Here is a 23,896-nt window from a genome sequence, read left to right as displayed (position 1 = left end):
CAGGGCTGCGAGGCCAGTGCTCACATGGGCTCTGGCAATGGCCCTTGTCCTCTGGCTGCCATCCATCTCCAGGCAGGTGATTGAGAAACCGTGAATTCCTTCTCTGAGACCAGGCATCCTCTCCATGACGCGGGAAAACAATATGGCTGCATTAAGACAGGGAGGAGCTATACGGTGAGTAGAAAATGGCTCCCAGCCCGTGGGCCCTCATGATTTACAGGTCACCTGCTCCACATCCAGGCCCCCTTGTTGTGTGCTTTGAGGAAAGGGTGGGGGAGGGAGCCTGGAGAAGAGAAGACAGCAGAAAAGATAGGGGGTGTGCTATGGTCCCTGCTTCCAAGGTCTGTATGGTCTGGCTAGGTGGGAACTTACGTGAGGCAGAAAATTTCAGACAGCACTGCCTTTGTTCTCTCCTGAAACTCAAACTGGCCTAGTCATCAACAAGCCTGTGACCTTGATGTCTCTCAGTTTCCTCCAGTAGTCAGTGAGCGACTTCATTACATGATTCCATGATTGCAGAAAGGGTTTTCATGTTGTCAGAGTCTAAAGTTTGAAAACTCCTGCCTTCTTCTCTGGGGATGTCCAACTTCCATTCATCCATCCCATCTGTCTTCTACCCCCCCCCCCCCGCCCCCCGCCTCTTCTACTATGATCTGGCCTATGAGTGTTCTGTCTTTGCCCAACGCTCATTGGTGAGTGCCATCCCAGACCAGGTTCCCAGGAAATCGGGGCAGAGGATGTGGAAATGAGAGAGAGGAGGGACGTGGCCCCTAACCTGCTGGGTTTTCATTAGGATCCTCCTCTATCTACTGTTCTGCCCACCCTGTGCCCCAGATTTTTTTTTTTTTTTAGCAATTTTAAATGTGGATGGTTGGTTATCTTCATGGCTTGACCGTACGTATTACACATCACACATTTATTCATTCAGAAATTATTTAAGTGCCTGCTGCACACTATACACAGTGTTGGGCATAGACGATTGGGTGAAGTAGACCCAGAATACTGGTCTCAGATGCACCTTGTCCTCTAGAAGATAATCTACTCCGAATCCCTCATTTTATTGTGGAGGATTTTGAGGCTCAAAGTGGGACCATCACTTATCTAAGGTGACACAACGAGTTGAGGGCAGAGCCAGGATAAGAACACAGAAACTCTTAACCTGAGTGAGACCAGGTCTTCTTACAACCAGACAGCAGAAACTATATTTCTATACATTTGCTCAGCATTGGAAATTTACAGAGCATGTCCGATTTCCATCTCCCTGCAGGAGGGGGCAGGCATAATATTTTTTATTTATACCATTATAAATAACCTACCCATGGTTATTCATTTCTTCAGATGAATAGATTGAGGCTCAGGAGGTTAAGTATGTGAATAAAGGCAATATGGCTATAGAGGTGGCAGGGCCGGGGGAAGAACTTGGGTCTTATGACTCTCAGTCACTCATGACCCAAAAATTTCCACCTGTACCAGCCACTCACACCCCTCTCTCCTCTGTGGCTCTCTGGCCACCTCTGGTCAAGGAGGACTGAGAAGAAACCCTGAGCCATCTCAGCAGTATGGCCAGTGCTATAAGAATGCAGGAAAGAGGAAGTAACTCAGAGATCATCAAGGGAGGGGCAAAGAAAATTTAGGAAAGACCGAGAGCACTGAGAGAGGTGAAGGGTACTGGTGAGACTGGAGAAGAAAGAGGCATAATATGGGGGAGAATCAGATCAGGGAGAATGGATTTTGCCAATAATTGTGACAGCCTCTGACATAAAAATGGAAATAGTTTGTATGAATCAACACAAGTGCTGTGGTAAGGGAGGAGAGAGCACACACAATGTGGCTTGGACCACTGATAATCATGGGTGTTATAAACCCTGCCTGTGATTTGGTTTCCAAGGGTCCGGTGACCCAAAGTGCTGAACTACTTAACTTCACCTTTGACTTCTGATCATATTCTTTCCCACCAACCCCTCTCCCAATGGGATCTGGGAACTGCAGGCATGTGACAGGCATGCTCCTGGAATTCTGTTTGTGCTGATGAAGTTCTTTACATCAAGGAGAGTTGGCAAGAGAGAAGGACAAAATCTGAGGCTTTCTTCATTGACTTCTCCCAGGCTTTTGGGGATTCTAATGCAGGAGTCATTTCTAGAACTGACTCTACTAGTAATCCATCCATTAAATTATCAGTTTTTAGGGGACACCTGGGTGGTTCAGTTGGTTAAGTGTCCAACTTTGGCTCAGGTCATGATCTCATGGTTTGTGAGTTCGAACCCCATGCTGGGCTCTGTGCTGACAGCTCAGAACCTGAAGCTTTCTTTGGATTCTCTCTCCCTCTCTCTCTGCCCCTCCCCCACTCGCACTCTGTCTGTCTCTCAAAAATAAATAAACGTTAACAAATTTTAAAAAAAGCATCAGTTTTTAAATCCAATTTTCTATCAACTAATCAGTGAAAACTTAATGACAACTTCTCTGCAGCCATTCTTTGATCAGCTGATTTGGGGGATAAGGAAAAAAAAAAACACACTTCCAAGACTTTTCAGCTAGTGTGTGAGCCTCTGGGATCAAGACTGATGCCAACGTTATATGTAACTATTCACTTGTTTCCTTGGTAGACTTTGGAGGCTCTGGAAATATGTTCCCCACTTATCATCACCCTCCCAGTGGCTCTGCATTGTATGGGCAGTTTATGACTTATCCATCCATTTGATAAATATTTATTGAGCATATACTATTTGCTAGACATGGGGATGAAATAATGGTGAAAGTATTCATGGCCTGTGACTTCAGAGAGCCTATGTTTAGTGAAAGGAGACCTGTCACACCTAAGATCAGAATAACTCAATTATGAGAAAAGCTGGGGCGGGAGCAAAGATGAGTGAGACAATGTAATAACATCTGGAGTACTGTGGGACCCAGCATATTTAGATGGAGTGGGCAAGGAAAGCCCTGCCATGAGGGTGGGGCCTGAAATTGACAATGATCAACTGTGAGGAACATGGGGGTAGGGTGGCAGAGAAGGAAGGGGGTCCAGAGAAAAGACCACGGGTCTTTCAGGTATCTACTGCTACGTGAAAAATTACCCCCAAACCTAGTGGCTTCAGAATGACAATATGTTATTATCTGTCACAGCTCTGTGTGTTGACTGGGCTTTGCTTTGGTCAGTTCTCCCTGGGGACCCCCTTTGCAGTCGGATGGCAGTTGGGACTGGAGTCATCCGAAGGCTCGAATGGGCTGGATACTCAAGACAGTTTCTTCACCTATATGTCTGGTGCGTGGGCTGGGCTGGGTTGGCTGGAACAGCTGGAGGTCGATTATCAATCTCTTCATGTGACTTCTCCAATATGGCTGGCGTGGGCTTCCTCATGGCACGGAGGGCTTGGGATAGTTGGACTTCTTATATGGAGGCTGGCTTTCTCCAGTGAGCAGGAAGGAGGAAACTGCCCATTTGTTAAAGACTAGACTGGGGTCTGATCTAGTGTCACTTCTGGAGGAAGCTGTTGATCAGTCACAGATCAGCCTAGATTCTAGGATGTGGAGGATTAGAACAAACCGGAATGGCTGGCTTATTCAAGGAGGGAAGGGATTGATGGTGGCCATTTTGGAGACAAACTAAGGCTGTGAGATCAAAAAGGCTTGTTGTGTTAGTGGACCAGAAAGACAGCCAGTACTGCGAGAGTGTAGTGAGGGGTGACTCAAGAGGAGGCAAGAGTGAAAGGCAGAGCAGGATCCTCATAGCTAAGCTAAGGTGAAGAATTTAGATTTTTAAAAAAGTGTCATGATAGCCTCAGTATCCTGCTTTTCAAGGGATGCTGATCATAAGGGGTATCTTTTCTTCCTCCTTCTCATCCCCCCCCCCCCTCCAGTGTCTGCCATTAGGTTGTCCTAAAGCCCAGTACCGGTCATATGCTCCTGTGGATCCCAAACCTTCAAGGAGTCCCCAGTACCTCCTGAAACAGGCACTGGTTTCCAACCTGGCTTTCAGGGTCCTTCTCCAAGTTGTACACTTACACATGTTTTTCACATTTTTGCTCAGCCTGATCCCTTGTTTCCCCTGAGAGGTGACTTTTGTCTCCCTGCCTCCGTGCCTGGTCGTATCAGTCACTTTGCTCATGATACCCTCTCATGACCTTATCTCTAAATGTCAAAATCCTACCCTCCCTTTAAAAGTAACCTCCAATATCACCTCCTCAAACTGAGTGGGACCCCTCGTTCCTGGAAACTTCCTAGTTCTTGCTGATTAGAAGGTGTAGTTACAACTATATGTGTCTAGCCCTCACTTTCATGAGCCCTTCCCCACTGACCGTAGGCCTCTGTAGACAGAAAACATGACTCCCTTGCTACTTCTGCCCGACCACCCCCTGTCTCGAGCACAGCAGTCATTCAGTTGATGCCTGTTGAATGAAACAGTGGTTTCTCTGGGACACCAGCCGCCAATTGTCTCTCCCTTTCCCATGGCAAATTTCAGCATTCAGCTCCCGGCAACCCCTGGTCCATGGCCCCAAGCTTCCTGGCAGGCCTTTCCCGCAGGACCCTGGAACTGGGTTTCCCAGACAGCCCGGCCTGCACCCGCCAGTGCCAGCTCCCAAGGAGATAGAGAGCTTCTGATTCTGCAGGCCCCCTGGCTCCTCTCTTCCAGCTGCCCTTGCACTTGTTTTCCTTGGCAAGAGGAAGCCCTCGGTCACCACTTCATCTTCCATTTATAGGCATATATGCATCTGTGTTATTCTTTTCACAAAATGACAGTGTTCTCTGCTCAAAAAAGAAGGAGAGGAAAAGAGTTGAGCGCTGTGCTAAGCATAGGAGGCATCTGATATAAAGCCTCCAGGGCTTCTGGCAATAGTTCTGTCCATATTGGAGGCCGGACGGCACTCTCCCTGCCTCTACTGCTCTCTCATCTATCCTCAGTCCGTACTTTAGTTCCTCAGACTTTGTTGGCAGGTTATTGTGGATGAAAGAAGGGCCAGGCCAATAGGCAGTGGACGTGCCAGAAACTCTTGTCAATGGGGCAAGAAAATGGGTGTGGCTTCCTGGCTTGAGTCCCTGTCTGAAGGTCCTCATGTCCTTCTGAGGCCAAAGTGCTATGTGGCCAAGAGTCCAGCTCTGTGGGTTCTGGGTTTGCCCATCAAGCAGGCATGTAAAAAGGAGGCATAATTAGCGGTGAATATTTGTGTAGTGCTTCCTCTAGGCCGGCCACTGTTTTAGGCAGTTTTAAAATAGTGACGCGTGTAAACCCCTCAAGAACCCTACGAAGTAGTTCTATTATTGTCCCCATTTCACAGACGAGGGAACCAAGGCAGAAAGATGTCAAAACACTTAACCTAAAGTTCTACCAGTGGTGAGTGGTGCACCTGGGATCTGAGTCCAGAAAGGCTGGCTCCAGGCTCTGTGTCTAGTCACTGACTATGCTGCCCTAACAGCTCATCAAATGAAGATGTTTAAATACCCTAACGGAATCACTTAGTGCTTACATACCCAAGTGCACTGGAAACAAGCATGTCAGAGGGTTGTGGGCAAGAACTTGGACCAGTTCTCAGCACAGGTAATTCAATTTGGTTCAAATTCTGACTTTCCCACAGATTTACGATTCTCAGGCTAGTGTTTTGCACCTATTTGGAAGAGTAGATTAGCAAAAGGATTTCCTGGTGTATCCAAGAGCAACCTGTTTCTCTTGGCTCCAACTCATGGCCTGGGAACTCACTAAGTAACCAATTAATACATTTTTTCTTTCCTGCATTCATTCATCAAACTTTGACATGCCTTGCGTGCGTAAGACGCCGCATGGGCGTGAGAAGGATGAGTGGAAAAGAGCAAAATGGAAGGAAACAGACAAGGTCTCTACCTTCAAGCCGTGCGTTTGTATGCACCTGTGGATACTGACAAGTAAACCTGAGAACCCAGCTGTATCTGTCTACATATTCTTTTGGGTCATTTAGTACTCTATGAAGTGTTAAGTGTGGCGTATTCCATTGGTTCCCTGGAGTCTAGAGTGCCTCGCATTAACAATACCTGACTTCAAGATTTGGTATGAAACTACAGCAATTAAAACAGTTGCATTGGTGAAAGTATAGAAAAATAGATCAATGGGACAAAAGAGAGAGCCCAGAAATAGACCCGCGCAGATATAGATAACTGCTCTTTGACAAAGGAGCAAAGGCAGTACTAGAGAGCAAAGATAGTTTTTTTCAACAAATGGTGCTGGAAAAATGGGATATCCACATGCAAAAATGTGAATCTAGACACAGACTTGACGCCTTTCATAAAAAATAAATCAAAACGATCATAGATCTAAATGTAAAACTCAAAACTATTAAACTCCCGGGCCTCCTGAGTGGCTCAATCGGTTAAGCATCCAACTTCAGTTCAGGTCATGATCTTACGGTTCCTGAGTTTGAGTCCCACATGGGGCGCTGTGCTGACAGATCAGAGCCTGGAGCCTGCTTCGGATTCTGGGTCTCCTTCTCTCTCTGTCCCTCCTCTGTTCATGCTCTGTCTCTGTTTCTCAAAACTGAATAAATATTTAAAAAATTAAAAAAAAAACTATGAAATTCCTATAAGATAGCATAAGAAAAAACTTACATGATCTTGGGTATGACTAAAAAGCAGATGACTTTTTAGACACAACACCAAAGGCATGGCCCATGAGAAAATAATAATTATTAATAATTATAACAATAATCTGGATTATAATCTGATTGTATTAAAATTAAAAACTTCTGCTCTATAAAAGACAATGAAGACAAGCCATAGACTGGGAGAAAATATTTGCGAAGGGCACATCTGATAAAAGATCATCACCCAAAATATGCAAAGAACACTTCCAGCTCAACAAGAGGAAAACAAACAACTTGATTAAAAAATGGGCCCACAACTTTAATAGAGGTATACTTCACCAAAGAAGAGATACAGATTGCAAATAAATATATGAAAAGATGTTCCACATCATATGTTATCAGGGAAATGCAAACTAAAACAACAATGGGACAGCACTCCACACCTACGAGAATGGCCAAAATCCAGAACACTGACAACACCAAATGCTGGTGGGGGTGTGGAGAAATAGGAACTCTCATTCACTGCTCATGGGAAAGGAAAATGGTCCAGCCACTCAGGAAGACAGTTTGGCGGTTTCTTACAAAACTAAGCATACTTTTACCATACGATCCAGCAATCATGCTCTTTGGTAGTTACTCAAAGGAGTTGAAAACTTAGGCCTACAAAAATTTCGTACACGGACGTTTATAGCAGCTTTATAACTGGCAATTATAAACTATATATATAATACTTTATATATATATCTTTATATTATATATATAATTTATAATTGCCACAACATGAGAGAAACCAAGATGTTCTTTTGTAGGTGAATGGATGAATAAACTGAGGTTCATTCTGACGATGGAATATTTTTCAGTGTGAAAAGGAAATGAGCCATTAAGCCACGCAAAGACACAGAGGAACCTTAAATGTATGCTACAAAGTGAAAGAAGCCAACGTGAAAAGACTACGCACGTGTGATTCTGATTATATGGCATTCTGGAAAGGGCAAAATTATGGAGACGGTAAAAAGATCAGTGGTTGCTAGGGGTTGGGGGTTGGGGGTTGGGGAAAAGGGTTAATAGGCAGAATACAGAGACTTAAAGTTCAGTGAAAATAGTCTGTGTAATGCTATAATAGTAGATACATGTCATTATACATTTGTTCAGACTCGTAGGGTGTACAACCTCAAGAATGAACTGTAATATAAACTGTGAACTTGGGCTGTTACAATGTGCCAGTGTAGGTTCATCCAGTAGAACAAACGTACCACCTGGTGGGGGATGTTGATAATGGGGGAGGGCATGCAAATGGGAGCAGGGGGTATATGGGAAATTTTATACCTTCTTAATTTTGCTGTTAACCTAAAACTGCTCTAAAAAAAAATAAAGCCTTACATTTCATGATCCCACAGATGCGGGATCACTGAGTGTGGAGCCTGCTTGGGATTCTCTCTCTCTCTCTCTCTCTCTCTCTCTCACTCTCCCCCTCCCTCCCTCCACCCCTCTCCCCCACTTGTGCGTGCTTTCTCTCTAAAAATAAAAAAAACAAATAAAAAATATAAAGTTTTAAAACCAACTAACCAACCCACCCACCAACCAACCCACCCTGGGGCTCTGAACTTGAAAAAACCACTTGGTATCTGTTACAGATACTAGTTGGCTATCTCACAGCATCCATTTTCCCTTTCTCTTTCCCCAATGCTCCAGTTTTATCTGGAAATAAATAAGCCCGGTGGGACTTGGTCAGTGGGATCCTAGTCAAATTGGTCCAGTGGGAGCTTAGTCAAATAGGACATCCTACCTGCTGCCAATGATGATGATTTCGGAAGTGGTTCGCATCTTAGAGCAGTCAAGTCTGAGTGAATCTCAGGACTTTTGCTGGGAATGCTGGGACAAAGATGCTCCTGCATTTCTTCTAGACGTGAGTGAGGAAGCTCATAATTTTGGGAGCTCCTGGCCACCATCTTAAAAACAATAAGGGAACTAGTGTTAAGAGGAAACCGAAGTTAGGTCAGAGAGATAGAAAGAGAATAGGTTGTAAGTGAAACTGCTGAAGCCAGCATACCTGTCACCTTCTTAATTAAATGAGCCAAGGCATTCCCTTTAAAATTTAAGCTATTCGAGTCAGATTTTCTTTTACATGAAGTCAAAAGAGGCCGCAGGTAAAGGCATCGCCTCTTCTGGCCACATGCTGTTCTGAACGTGAATGGACAATTCAGCCTCTTTACCTTCACGGATGCAGGTGGAGCAAAAAGGAATTAAAATGCACTCTGAAAAAGTTAATTCTTCTTCTGTGTCTCATTTCCTCTTCTAGAGAACACCAACGCCACCACCATGCCTGCCAGGACCTGTTGGTGATTATGTTGGGCTGCATGGACAAGTGGTCTCAAGATGATAGAACAGAAAGCAGTAGAGGCAGAGATTCTGTATTTACATGTCACTAGCAGCTTTTCTTTCCATGCCTACTGTCTTTAGGAAAGCAGAATCTTCTTCCCTCAAACTTTTTCCTGGACGTTGAGAGTCCTCTAAGATTCGTGGGGAGGGGTGAAGTTTAAAGGGGAAGGTGTGAGGAGAGGGGTTGTAGAGCGTGGGTAGGAGGAAAGAATTTAGTACAAATGCCAGAGATATCTCTCAGGGATCTCTTTCCAATTCATAAGAAGATAAACTGAGGCTTAGACTTGGATCCTGTTCCCACAACACTGAGATAATCCAGGAGGATTACAGAAGTTGGAGCTCTGGAGTCTGAACTCCCCAGCCAATCCTCACCCTCCAGATGACCTCTTTGCCTCCTCCTAAATCCTGTGCATTGTTTCTCCCCCGGAGCCAAACCAGATGTTCTAGAGAAAGCACTATGTCAGCATTCTAGACAGAAGGGCCTGGTCCCCTGAGATGCTGTTTCCTCGACTCACTGTGCTTGGTTGACTCTGGGTCCAGGTGTTTCTAAAAGTCAGGTGACAGGCTTTTAGGGCCTCTTGGAGTTCCCTTCTGAGGAACACAGAAGCAGACGTGATATGGATCGTCATGAAAGTTGAAAGGGGACAGAGGGCTGAGGCATGGCAGTCAGTAGCGGTCAGTCGGTAAGAGTCTCAAAGGTGGGAGCAATTAATAAACGGTGTAGAGCAGCATTGTCCCCTCTTGCTTCAGCTCCTGGGGTCCCAGTAAAGGTCTCGGCTGGGCCTTTGTGCCCCCAGTAAGATCTCTTGTCTTTCGGCTGGGCCGAGTAAGATTTGTTTTGCCCCAGTAAGATCTCTCGTCTTTCACTGCAGGACTGAAGAAAGCGGGGATAATAGAGCCCCAAGGAAGAACTGGCAGGGGGTCAGGCGTGAGAAAAGTGTAGACTGGTGGTAGGGGAGCATGGGAAAAGATTTGGGAGATTGTGTCGGGAATTGTTACAGATGCATAAAGTTTGAGAGTTGAAAAGCATTTTTAGAGAGCATCTTTCCCACATGCCTCTTCATAGGAGAGGAGGCTGATGGATTTCCAGAGAGGGAGAAGTACTTGCCTAAAGATTCATTGTAAGATACTGATAGGGACCAGGAAAAGGACCCAAGCCTCTTTACTTCCAGACTGAATGTATTGATTATCTATTGCTGTGTAAGGAATTACCTCAAAACTTAGTGACACAAAACTATGAGCACATTATTTCATAGTTTCTATGGGTCTTACCTGGGTCCTCTGGCTCAGAGTCTCTCATAATACTGCCATCAAGGTGCCAGGAAAGGCTGCATCCTCGTTGGAAGGCTTGCTCGGGCAAGGATCTGCTTCCAAGTTCATTCAACAAGTTCACTTGTCAGGATTTTGTTTTTCGCAGGCTGTGAGACCAAGAACTTCAGTTCTCCATCGACCAATGGCCAGAATCTGCCTCCCTAAGTTACTTGCCATGTATCATTCTCTGCGTGGCACCTTGCAACACAGCAGCTGGCTTCCATCAGTCTGAATAAATAAGAGACCAAAAGAGAGTGAGGAAGACAGCAGCCTTCAGGCCCGGAGTCTTTTCACACAGGGCAGTGAGGAAGGCTGTCTTTGTGACTCAAGGTTTCATTTAGTCATCTGGGCATAGAAAGACTGAGTTTGCAGCCAGGGCCTCATGAAAGATCTTGTGAAAATATTCCAAACCTCTTGTCCTCAAACTTCTAACCCAGAGCATGCTGCTGCTGTTGGGTGAGACATAGGTGCCCCATCATCCTTCTGGGTCCTCATTTCTTTTTCTTTTTAAAATTTATTTTATTATTATTTTTAATGTTTTTAGAGAGAGGGAGAGAGAACACAAGTGAGGGAGAGGAGTAGAGAGAGAGAGAGAGAATCCATAGGGCTTAATCATACAACCCTAAGATCATGACTTGAGCAGAAATCAAGAGTCGGATGTTCAACCTACTGAGCCACCCAGACACCCCATGGGTCCTCATATTTTTCTTAGCTAGGACACGTGCTCACAAATCATCCAGTCCAATTAGCTCTACTCCAACACAGGGACATATTAGACAGGGAATATTATCCCCTCCCCCTGCCAAGAACTTTTTCTCCTGGAAATCACATTTTGAGTGCAGAAGCCAGTCTTTGTTTTCCATTTATATTATTAAAATCCTCACTTGAACAATTTCCTCAGAACAAAGAGATTGTCTATACTGAAGGGCTGTCGATGTTTCCATCTTGTGCCAGATAGAAATTGCTTACAGCTTGAAGAAATTAAAAAAAAATTGATTACAGAAGTAGTATGTAATAAAACTCAAACAGTATAGTCAAAACTAAAGTCTTCTTTGTTCACCCCTTAATTTCATTCTTCTCCCCAGAGATGGTCGCTGTCAACAGCTTAACGCAAATATTTAAAAAATGTACAAAGTTGTGTGTGCGTGTGTACGTGTATATGTATGTGTGATTGTGTGTGCTGTAAATATACACATATGCATACATATATGTGTGTGTGTATACATACGCAGACACACACACACCTTATTTTTATATATAAAAATTCAATGTTAAATTTAAAGGGGACCTTACCTTAGGTATTATCTCATTTGCTTCTTCCCCCATCTAATGTCTTAGAGATCTCTCCATACCAATACGAACATGTATATGCGGATCTATGCGCCTATACGTATGTATCTACATTTTAACTGCTATAGAATATATCGTGGTATAGATGTCATTTACTTTATTTTTCTAGTGCCCTAGGATACTCATGTGAGACTCATATTAGACTTTATAGCTGCCTCACTTTTATGAAATCACTCTCTGCTAGAGTCTTGTTAACTTTCAGTGTTGCTATGACCATTATTGAACCCTTCTTGTGTAGAAATATACATATTTTTCTAGAATAGATGTCTACCGGTAGAATTTCTGGGTCTAAGAGTTTGGCCTTTTGCATTTTTAGTGGATTGGCTTTTTGTTTGTTTGTTTGTTTGTTTTTTTGTTTTTGGTTTTGTTTTGTTTTGTTTTCCACTTCTACATTTCAGAGTTTGAAAAATCTCAGGGCCTGAGTTTTTGCCTGGACAACCCAGATGCAGCCCGCAGCTCCTCTCACAGTTTATAGGTGCCTACATGACTCGGTCGCATTATTTAGTTCATCACAATTTTCTTCCTCAGGCTAGATCTTAGAACCAGGACCTGGCTCCTCACTCATGTTCTAAATCTAAAGCTTTCTTTGAAGATGAATTAGCCTCATGATACTGCTCTCATTTTTCTGGTTAAAGCACAAAATCTCCGTACACACGCTATAAACGGGGGGACGTTTTATAGGGCACACAGGTTGGTACAACTTAGCACAACCAGAATAAAAAATGTCAGGCTTCTGTTTCACTGGCTGGCTGTCTCTGCCCCCTCTCTTAGTCCCGAGGCTGGACGACGCTAGGTGGTGTTCTTTCTAGTGGTGCTGTAGGCACAAACCTTCCCAAATTCAGGTCTAAACTTTTCTCCCGGCTGCCACTTGACCACAGCAGGCTGGCTGCTTAGTGTCAGCTCCACTAGCAGAATGTTCCGCATTCCTGTCTTCCCCAGACCCGCACTCTGGAGCATCTCCTTCGAGTTTGCTCTCTCTGCTCAGATTAGCATTCGTCTGAGCTTTGATGGACACCACTCCCCTGCCCCGTCTTCTACGGCCCTGAGTCTTCACGTTGCTCTGACAGCCTACAGTTTTCTCAATCCCCACTAGATCACCAGCTCCCAACTCAACCCTCTTCAGATCTAATCTGTTTTCTCAAAGACTAATTTACAGTGACAAGGTGGCTGCCTTAGCCGACAGCCCTCCTGCCTCCATGAAAAACTGAACGTGTAATTGAGAAGGAATATCTAGTTAATAAATTCATGTATGTAACAAATGTCTTTTTGTGTGATTCAGGTGGATGTAGGGGATACTCTGGGCGGGGAGAGAGACCCAAACCCAAACCGTGACCTCCAGCTTCAGAAAGCATCCAATCGGAGAATTGCGAATAAAATCGTGACTGTGAAAGGGGCTATCGAAGACGGTGCGTGTGTGTTGACAGCGTAAAGGCGGACGTGACCTAGTCCGCAGTGGGAGAAGGGCTGGTAAGAGGGCTGCCCTAACAACCCCTTCTACTTACCGTTCTTTTCTCTTTTTGTCAGAATGAGGGCATCCCGGGCTCCCAGGCTGTTTCACTGCCCCTTTTCAGTCCGCTGTGTGGCCTTGACCCTCATTTTTTTTTTTTTAAATGTAAACATGAAAGGCTGTTCTGTAGTCCCTTCTAACTGCAACGTTCTTCTTTCTTTTCTTCCATCTTAAGGGGGACATACGTGGTCACTGCCAGCAGCGTCGTCTCGTCCATCTGTCCATCTCTTCAACACGATTGTTGAGCAACTGTTACAGGCCAGGCACTGTGCTGGGGGAAGGACACGCACAGTGACCTACGAAACATCATGCTGCTTGCCCTCACGGGCGTGCTCAGGCCTTGAGTGCCAGTCTGGGTTCATAGAGCCCTTCCCTTCTCTCTTTAGCCAAATGGATACATTTAGAATTTAGTTGTGGTGGACCCAGCAAAACTGGGAACTCCTGGTGTATACCCTGCAAGGCCCAGGACAATAGTCTGTGTCTTTCAGGTACTTAACACACTCTTGGTGAATCCCTGCTTCTTCCGTGTTGATAACCTTGCTCGCCTTAGGGGCATATGCCCTGAACCGCACAGATGGGACTAGGGACCACTCTTTCAACGTAAGTACCACCATAGCATAATGGCTTTTCACTCTATAGACATTTCTGGAACAGTGGATGCTGTCCTGAATGGATGTAGAAATGTACAAATAAAATACAGTTCTGGGTACAGAGTAGACATCCAATAAACCCTCACTGATTTAGTGGGGAGGACATTGTCCCACCCTGAGGGGCCCCGTAGTGAGCGACATGGATGAGACAAGCTGATGCTGGTCAGTCTTCAGGGAAATTATGCTTCTTTAGGGCCTTGAGACCGTCTCCCAACAGCTATATTATTACTGTATTCAGTGAGGACTTCTAGAAGGGCAAACACAGGAAGCTAGAAACTGAGACGTGATAAAGCCCATTCATTTCTGGCTGGGTTGATTAGGAAAAAAATTCTGGGAGCTGTGTTTTAAAATAAGGGAGGAGGAATGTCAGCAAGGTGACAGTGAGAAATGAAAGAGATCTCTTTCCAGAGGGGAGTTTCCCCTTCACCTCCGGCTTAATTACCGTGCAGCTGAAACCATAGGAAGTCAAGCAGATGTGAAAAGAAGGTGCCTTCTTGTCTCTAGGAGTCTTGGGGTCTCACTCGTCTGCTTCCCAGCTGTTTGGTAGAGGTGAGGGACAGTCTGCACTGTGGGCAGAGAGGAGGAGAAGATGGCCCCATCTTTTTTTTTTTTTTACTTTATTTTGAGAGAGGGAGAGAGAGAGAGAGAATCCCAAGCAGGGCTCCCTGCTATCAGCGCAGAGCTCGATGTGGGGCTCCATCCCACCAGCCGTGAGATCATGACCTGAATCGAAACCAAGAGTCAGATGCTTACCTGATTGAGCCACCCAGGTGCCCCCCAAGAGGAACTTCTGAGGGTTCTATGACATTTTGAGAGCCTGCCTTTTAGTTGAGGAAACAGAGGCATGGAAAGCAGGACCTGTTTAAGTGCCATAGCTTTAAAAATGAGTTTTAATTAATGAAACTGCAAGCTGAAAGAAATGGGGAAGAGACGTCTTCTATTTTCCACCTTCGCTCTTTGTCTGCACCTGTTGTTCCCAGCTCACAGGGGCGCCTCCACCAGCCCTTGCAACACCGGGGCCTGGGCATCAGGCCAGCCTTTCTTAGATGAAATCCAGGCTGCCAGATCACCCCACCCACCACACTTCCCCCCGGCCTGGGGCCCACCCCTCTCCTGGGAGACACAAAGGGCTTCTGTGACTCAGGCTAGAGCTCACGACCCTCCTTTTTCTTTCCAGCAGTGGGGTGAGGCTGTGGGGTGCATCTCGAGGCTGCAACCCTCACCTGACTTGCTGGGTTGCAAACAGCATGGATGTTTCTGTTCCTCGGTGCCTCCGGCCACCGCTGAGACCTACGTGCCTATTTCAGTCCTATGTAGACCTTATGCAGAAATGTCAGGGGTCCCTGTTTGGCTCCAGCTGAAGTCAAGGGCAGGGGTGGTCTGGAGAGGAACGGGTATTTACAAAGCACTCGCGATATACGGGGATCAGTGCAGGTTGCTTTGCATATGGATCCTCCTGGTGAACCCAGAAGGAGGTATTCTTAACCCAATTTTACTCAGCTAGTGACAGAAATTCAGAGAAGTTGCAAAACTAGTTCAAGGTCCTGTAACTATTAGGCAGTTGTAGCAAGACTGAGTCCAGAACTGGCTGATGTCAAACCCTTTGTTTTTTCCTGTTAGGGTTCGTTGCTTCGGATTTGAATCGAATGGCTCCGCTTTTACTAGGTCAAGGGCGATGAGAAATGTCTGTGCCTACTGCACTCTGTCTGCCACTCCCAAATATCCTAGCTTACTGTCACATGCCCCTTCACCTTGGATTGACGTGGTAGTCTGGTGTCAGGGGTCAGGAGACTAGGGCGATGCAGGTGGCAGAATAGAGTTCTAGTTCAGCTTCTGTCACTATCTGGGCCACTGTAAGTGTGTCTTTTCCAGCCTGGAGGACTCAGTTCCTCCACGTCTGAGAGCAAGGTGGTTGAGTGCACAGACACCTTGCACAGATTTCTTGACTTCCTGTTTCTTATCTCTAAAACAGAGGTCATGAAATACTACCTAGTCCCTGAGGTTGAGGGGAGGGTGAAGCTAATATGTATAAAGATCTCAAAGGAAAGCGTAAGTGTATTGCTATTATTATTATTCCTGGAGGTAAAACTTCCCCAAAATCTATTAATTTAAAACAAATATATAGGAAACAATATACTGAGAATTTAAGCTGTGTGCCTCCACTTTGAATTTTTCTTCTCTAATGTTTGTCTTCGTGTGTGTGTGTGTGTGTGTGTGTGTGATAAGGAGTGGGGAAAGGTGAAGGTGGACAGTGGATTTTGTTCATTTCTCTGTAGTGCTTGCTTGGAACAGACCCCGGCTTAGTAGGCTCTGCTCCAAATGAAAAAGGCAGAAAGAATGGGGCAACACGCCATTACCAAGGTAAAAATCCAGGTGACCTGAGGCTAGTTCTGTCCAATAAAAATATAATGCCAGTCACATTTATGATGTTCAGTTTTCCAGCAGCCACATTTGAAAATCAAAAAAAGAGATGGGGCGCCCGGGTGGCTCAGTCGGTTGAGCGTCCGACTTCAGCTCAGGTGATGATCTCACACTCCGTGGGTTCAAGCCCCGCGTTGGGCTCTGTGCTGACAGCTTGGAGCCTGGAGCCTGCTTCGGATTCTGTGTCTCCCCTTCTCTCTGCCCCTCCCCTGCTCATGCTCTGTCTCTCTCTGTTCAAAAATAAATAAAAACATTTAAAAAAATTTTTTAAATAAAAAAAGAAAAAGTAAAATTATTTTCAGTTATTTTATGTAACTGACGACGTCTAAAATGTTTCAATATACAATCCATGTAAAAATTATTAATGAGCTATCTTACATTCTTTTGTTCATATTAAGTCTTTGAAAGGCAGCCTGTATGTTACCACCGACGCCCTGTCACTTCGAACCAGCCACGTTCCAAGTGCTCGGTAGCTACCTGTGCCCCGTGGCCCCCATACTGGACGGTGTAGACCCAAACCCGAGCGAGCTTCTCTCTGCTAAATCAGCCACAACATGGCTTGCTGCCTGGATACCTGGAGTGGAAGGAGGGAAATCATTCTTCTTAGGAGTCAGGCAGGGGAAGGCCGGCCTCCTTTACACCCCAAATTTGCATGTCTGTGTTCTTGACTTTCATGGAGATCACAGTCTGCCTCCTGACACTTCCCTACAATCCATGGCTCCCGGGCATGTTTACTTTTGCTGAGGTGTGAGCAGCAGCACCTGCATAGCTCTGTGACTCTCTGTCCTTGCCATCCCGTCTGCTGCTGTTTCGACATAGTGAAAATGTTCTAGGTGGGGGAAAAAAACGGAGCTGAGAATAAATCCCGCTTCCAGTTCTGGCCATGAAAGTACGTAGGTTCTGAGTAAATTCTTTGAGCTAAGATGGCAGTTTCACAGGAAAAGCTGCCTTTTATAAAAGTGTTCACAGATTAAGGGATTCCAGAGAGTGGCTGTTGTGTGCTCACTCAGATGCTGTTTTAGCCTCCTGGCGGGTGCCCGGGAATTGTATACACTGCAGGGAAGGAGTGTTTTGCACTCTGCAGTGGGCATCGTTGCACCTGACCGCCTGGTATACATCTTCTCTTCTTCGGTAACTGTCCTTCCATTTTCCTTTCAGGACCAGCCCCGCCCCACCACAACCCAAACTTGACCATCATTTTCTCTCTCCTGAGACCCTGACTTTTTTAGGGAAGTGATGTAAGAATGGAAAACAATTGGGGCCACTGCACTGTGAAGACAGTGATTTGAGTCTCTTCAGCTTCCTGCCTGGCTCCCATCGTGAGGCCCGGTTGTTCAGTTTTACCTTCCATTCTCTGAACGGTTCTTCATACTTCCAGTACATTCCATTTACCCCTCTTTCAGGTTATTTCTGTTGCTCTCCACCAAACGCAAACGGATGCCTACTTTGAGCAGCAAGAGGGCTGTGGTCTGGCTCGGGCTCTGGAGCCAAGGGCAGCAAATAGAAAAGGAAAAAGCAGTAGAAAAGGAAAAGAAGAAGAATTAAGTAGTCAAACCAGGGGTGGCATCCAGGCGTGGCCAGGGTGGGAGAGGACTCACTGTTTCCTGTGCTTTTTCTCACCCCTTCGCTCACTTCCTTTCTATGATCTCCCTGGGAGATACACTCCCCATGTGCTGCCCTGAGGTGGCAGAGAAAGCCCTTTATCCAGACTCTACGATGCCTTGTGTTCCTAGGAGGGAAGTTGCCAGCCACTGCTGGGCGACATTTCTTTAATCTTCTCCTTTAGAATCTTAGGACTTCTTATTGTTGGAAGGATTGGAAAGGACTCTGAGAGAGAGCCCCAGAGAGGGGGCCATGATTGCCTTGCAAGTGTGGGCAGAGCTGAGCTTCCGAAGAGACTTCTGTGTCTCCTTGCCCCTCACCTACTCATCCGCACCACCTGGGAGCTCCTTAGAAATGCGGAATCTCTGTCCCCACCCCCACCCCCACCCCCAACCTGACCTGCGAACTCAGAATCTGAATTTTCTCTGATTCCAGGTGGTTCTATGCATGTGAAAGTTTCAGAAGCTTTTTATATAAGCCGGTGTGTTATTGCTCTTCTGTGTTCCTGAAGGAAACAGTAAGTCAATACATCAAGGTCCAGTTTCCAGCCCCTTCTCTTCTTGAAAGCTTCCATTTTGAGTCACTTTTGAAGAGGACCTCGGCACATTGTAAAATTCCATCTCTTTGTCTTTTCAATAAAAGCCACCTGTGTGTTAAGCCCGAGGACTTTACAGCTAATTAATTACAGACATACTTTCCTGTTGCAAATGGAACAACTTAACATGATCCTGATCACTGAGTTTATTAATCGGTCCCCGCTCCTTTTGACTGACATCCATGCTCAGATTTTATTTTTCATAGCATGTTAGGTTAAGAAATGGATTCATTGACTTGTTTCCCGAGAAACAATGGCTGTGCGTGTGTCCGGATGCGATCCCTCTGTCCCTCACCTGTGGATGGCTTCGCTCTGGCTCCAGGACTTTACAATCTAGCTGGAGAGACGAGATCATGCCCAACTCCTACATTTTACAGGTGTGCAAAGCAAGCCATAGAGAGATGTGGGACCTGGCCTAGACTAAAGGGTCAGGAGACTGCCTGCCCAGAGATTCCTCACTCACGCTTCTGCCTGAGCCAGGCTGGTTTACGGTGTTGGTGGAGCTGGGCCACAGGTCGGGATGAAATGGCTCCAGCTGTAGGAGAGGAGGCATGCAAGGCTTGGACTAGAGCAGGACTGATAGACAGATCAAGGTCACAAAACAGGAGGACTGGCCTTGATGGAATGTAGACGCTGGCCCCTTTCCCTGGTATAATGCTGCACGGAGACAACTGTCGCCTGTCCCACTTCTGGGACACTGAGCTAAATGGTAAGAATGGCCACAGGGCTCAGATGAGGGCGAGATCTCAAGGTCAGACTGATGAGAAGTTCGAGAGGGAGAGTGGCTTGGGGAGGGGGGCGCAGAAGTGAGAAGAGACTCTCTCGAAGAGAAGTAACCTACTTCCCCGCTCATCAGTCTGGCGAGGTGACTAGACCGGGGCTCCTGGAGGTTGGCCATTAACACCCTGCTCCACTCGGTTCTTTCCCCAGAGCGCGCCTGGAGAGCGAGCGCCCGGACTGCGGAGGCAGGCGGCGGCTCTCCTCCGGTCTTGAAGGACAGGACCTTTGGGTGACCGGACAGCAGAGCCCCAGGCCACGTCTGACTTGTACCGACTACCCCCAGGGCACACAGAGTCCCCTCCCAGCTGCGGTTTCTGGACCTTCACCTCTTCAGCACAGCCTTGAGTGTTTCTCCAGAACTTCCTGTTTGCCTGCGGGCCGCATAGTCGCGCCGGTCCCACCCGGGGTCATCTGGCGCGGCCCAGGGCAAGAGGTGGGGGTCAGCCACACTCTCCCCACGGTTCCTCTGGGTTCTCTCCACCCACACACACATGGGTCCTCTGGGACCACTCCCGTAGCACCCCGAGGCCAGTGAGGCAGAGGCCCTGTATCCAAGTCAGCTCACAAGAAGGTCAAGGTGACCCAGAAGGGCTTCTGGCCAAGATCTTTAAATTTTTTTTTTTTTTTTTTTTTTAAGTTTTTGACTTTCCACAAAGGCCAAGTAAGTGATGACTTCAGGACGTGACGTTCCAGAAAAAAACTGGAGAGAGGAGAAAAGTCCCCCTTGGTTGGGGAGATACAGCAAAGGCACACAGAGGGCGAGATCTTCGAGCGTCGCATGGTCGAAAGACCCCTGTGCTGGTGACCTACATGGGCCTGCCTGGTGGGTGCTGGCCTGCAGGACATGTCAACAGAGAGACAGAATGAATGTTCCTGGAGGGCAGGGACTAAATCAACACTAGTGTTGGAAAATCTCCAGCATATGGGCCTGGAAAATGTTCTTACAGCAAAACAGAGTTTTCCTGGCGGCTGCTATTCCTTCCACAACCTGCCCGAGAGGGCAGAGACTGAAGTCACCAGGCAAGGAGTCTGGCTACCCTGCCTAGCCTGGGGCTCTACCCCAATTAGTTAGATTGTTTCAGTGTTGAATTATTGAAATAGAACATTGTACTAGAACGTTCTGTCTGGGGATAATCGTGTCTTGCAAAGATGATGTGCCAACATGCTGTTGAAGCTGAGGGTTCAGAGCCCTGAGTAACTCGGTCTGGGGCCTCTCTGCCAGTCACTTCCGAAGGGACTTTGGTCCGTGACGGCAAACAAGAGAAGACAAATAGGACACTAAAGAGGAAAGCTTCCCTCAAAGTCATGTTAGCTACCTGACTCTTGATGCCCTGAGAGGCTGGGCCTTGTGTTCTGTATCACCTGGGATCCCTTACCTGCTGGCTTCTGGTTGAGTTTGGCCAGCGGAAGAACCAGGAGGAAACTGGAGAGAAATGTCGGGGTTTTTCCACTCTGCTCCTGCTCTGCCGGTAGCTGCAGCCTCTATTTTGTTCTTTTGCTCCTTCAAAGCTGCCGTTGCTAGGCTCCAGGGGTCTTGCCTCTGTGAACAGTCTCTCCGGGAAAGGCGCTCCTTTGAGCCCTGTGCAGGGTCTGCGGGATCCTGCGTGCGGGATCCTGCCAGACACAGGCCGACCTCCTCCTGGTCAAAACATGTTTCTCGAGGGAAGAAGTAATTTCACACTATCGGCATTATCGCTGGGCTCGCGTCTTCCTGACTCTTAACTTCTCCCTATGGGAGAGGACCTTTCAGATCGCTCTGGAAAAGGCAGAGCAGTGGGCGGGGGCAAAGGGGTGGGCTGTGCAGGGAGGCATTTGCAGCAGCGAGTGGCAGGGCTGTGAGCTGGGCACTGGGCAGGGGCACAATGCGGGGAAGGGAGGCCGGGGATCACAGACATCGCAGGGGCCTGAGGTCCAGCAGGCGGCCTCCAGGTGACGCTAACTTCAGGGTCTGCCTGAGCTCCTGGCTACCGAAGCAACCCGGCTGGGCAGGTGGGGATAGAAGGGGGTAAAACTGGCTTCCTGCTGGATGGTGCTTTGTTCAACTCCTTCCTGAGCACAGTCCTGCACTGCCCTTGATTGGTCTCTAACATCCAGGGTGGCAAAAGCTGACATGTTGCAAGGAGCTTTCGGGCTTTCTTTACACGGAGGCAGAGGAGCTCTTGGAGGGTGCAAGAGAATGCGAGCCAGTCCTTTCTGATTAGGGATGGCAGGGCTTTGCGCAAACCCAGAGACAAAACAAAAGGAATATTAGAGGAGCTAAAACCATAGAAAGGAGTGCGTTTATATTTTCTCTCTACAAAATTGACAACTGGAGGGAAATACAAGTTTGAGGAGTTAGAAGTATCTGTGTGCCTGATGGTAAGATTTTGCTCTGGAGCAGTGTGCAGTAGGAGACAGGAAAAATCTTAATACCAAAGGATGTCGAGACAGAAAATGTCTAGACCATGGGGTAAAGATTTTTTTTTTTGGTATTATTATTTTTTTTATAGATGTAAAAAAAAAATGGTGATCTTCTAAATCTGTGTCCACAAATTCTGTTCCACGGAACAGAAAACAAAAACCTGGTAGGATGTCAGAATATTGTACAAGAGAAGAAAAATATTCAAGAAACAAATCGCATACAGCTCTTTATCAAGAGAAGAATATAGACCGTTGATTTATTTTGGAAACACATCATGCCATGTACATTACAAGTTCAGAACTGTGTCACTGATATACCAACAGTTTACAGCCCATAAAAAGCTGACCTGGTTCAAAATGCTGATTAAGTTTCTACAAGCCTTGTTTCCATTTTGTTTCCATTTTACATTTACGTGTTGGCACGAACGGTTTGTAAACAAAAAACATTTCTGATCACCTTCATTGTATTCACCTTCTTACCTCCATGGGGCTCACACTCAATGGTCCAAGACACTCCCTCCCCAGCCTCCCAGCCTCATGGCTCTTCTCATTCCTTCTATCCTTTCCTGGTAGCTTGGTTTAAATAGGAACTTCAGTTCCACCCTGTGTCACCCTGGTGCTGTCTTCCAACAGGAGGCATTCGTCAAGAAAATATCGCCTAGGAAAGGTCAAGGAAATATCCCCTTCCGAGGGGGATGGGTGGATACTGAGGTGTCGCCTCCATGGCCAGAGAGAGAAGTAGAGTTGAAGGAATGGTCAAGGTGGAGTTGACATTCGTATTGCCTGAATGCCATAGGCTCTGCCCAGGATGTCTCCCCATCCCTAACAGCCTGCTGGTCCTGCCCGTTAGCCCACATAATCAGATAACTTAGCATGGAGAATTCTGTATCCACTCCTGGGACCAGTATTTTAGCTTTAGTTTAGCCCATGGTTTGGGGTTATGCTAAAACCAGAATGGTCTCAGAAATAGCGGTCATCAGTGCCAGTCTCCAGGTTCTAGCTCCTTCTCAACACCTGAATACTGTGATGGTGCCCCGCCAGTGCTGAGGCCCACGGACAGAGTCAAGGACAAACTACGGTGATAGTTTCCAAGTTATGTCGAACGGTTTCACACCTGCCAATTCTTTCCCAAGTCTGCCCAAGCCCATTTTCCAGCCAAAAGATCAAAAGGAAACCTTTCCAACTTTTCAAAGTTTTATTGAGATGTTGAGGAGAAACAGCCAACATATACATTCCTCATTTCGTCACGATTGGCATTTTACCCACACGATAGGTTCTTCTCTGGCTGTCGTCCTCTCGTCGCTGCCTGGCATTGTGTGAAGTCCACCAGGACAGAGCCCGCGGGTGGCATCACAAGTGGGAGCGGTAATGGCGATTGGCTGTAAGGGAAGGACAGGTTTACAACAGGGACCCCAGTTAGAACACCCCCAGTCATCCTCTTCCCGCCTCAGTGCCTGGAACGGAGCTGGAAATGAAATTCTCAGGCTGAGATTCTGGGTCCTGGAAAAGCTAACTGGATCGAAGAAGGAGGGCCCGTGGGGCAAGTCCCTCATGTTTGATCACTCCCTTGCTTCTCCCTTACTCACAGTCATCTCCCCGTTTTCTACTCTTCAGACTGCCCTTCCGGTATTTTCTTTTGCTGCCACCTCTCTTGACTCCCTTGTGAGGAGCTCGGTTCTTGCCCCTCCTCATGCCATGACTCTTGAATTTGCGGTTGGTCGACATTGTAACTTCTGCCAAAATGAGGGGCTTTGCAAGACCCGGAGGCCAGGAGTCTGGGTATTTAAGGCCTTAGCCATTGTGACCCTGAAGGGGTGTGGCTTGACAGGTGGGTGGGGCTCCCCTGTGATGTCCCTGGCCTTTGTTACACTTCGGTCATACGTGAGAAATAAGGTGGCCCCTCTAATGCAGCTCTAGACTGTCCTCAATTTTGAGGCCTTTTTTTTATATTAAATAAGGTTTCCCAGACAGGTATTATTGAGCAACTAAGTTTCAGCTCTGTGCCAGGCATCTGGGGAGTACAAGAGACCATTCAAATAGGTATTTCCTGGAGGCGCCTGGGTGGCTCAGTCTGTTAAGCTCCTACTACTCTTGATTTAGACGCAGGTCATAATCTGACCATTTGTGAGTTGGAGTCCTGTGTGGGGCTCTGTGCTGACAGCCTGCTTGGGATTCTCTCTCTCCCTTTCTCTCTGCTCCTCGTGCTCTCTCTCTCAAAAATAAATAAATAACCCTAAAAAAAATAGGCATCTCCTGCCAGTAGGAATTTAATGGCTGTTGAGTGTGTGCACATGCATGTGTGTTTAAGTCTCTCACAGCATTGGAACATCACACATGTATTACCGTAAGGACGTGACTC

General features: G+C 46.7%; 1 protein-coding gene across 1 annotated transcript; it reads right to left on the bottom strand.

Moving 5' to 3' along the window:
* Nucleotides 1–22,713: 22,713 nt before the first annotated feature.
* Nucleotides 22,714–23,305, bottom strand: TNP1 (transition protein 1). The gene is made up of 2 exons (XM_019445265.2): nucleotides 23,124–23,305; nucleotides 22,714–22,916 (listed from the first exon to the last, which is right to left on the bottom strand). Exons 1-2 carry the CDS (start codon nucleotides 23,260–23,262, stop codon nucleotides 22,888–22,890), a joined length of 168 nt encoding a protein of 55 aa, XP_019300810.1. The 5' UTR covers nucleotides 23,263–23,305; the 3' UTR covers nucleotides 22,714–22,887.
* Nucleotides 23,306–23,896: the final 591 nt, after the last annotated feature.

Source organism: Panthera pardus, unplaced genomic scaffold (genome assembly GCF_024362965.1).
Source record: "Panthera pardus isolate Hobbes unplaced genomic scaffold, ASM2436296v1 HiC_scaffold_10, whole genome shotgun sequence".
Taxonomy (NCBI): domain Eukaryota; kingdom Metazoa; phylum Chordata; class Mammalia; order Carnivora; family Felidae; genus Panthera; species Panthera pardus.
Note: the sequence above shows the minus strand (reverse complement) of the source record. Positions and strands in the feature narration are given on the sequence as shown.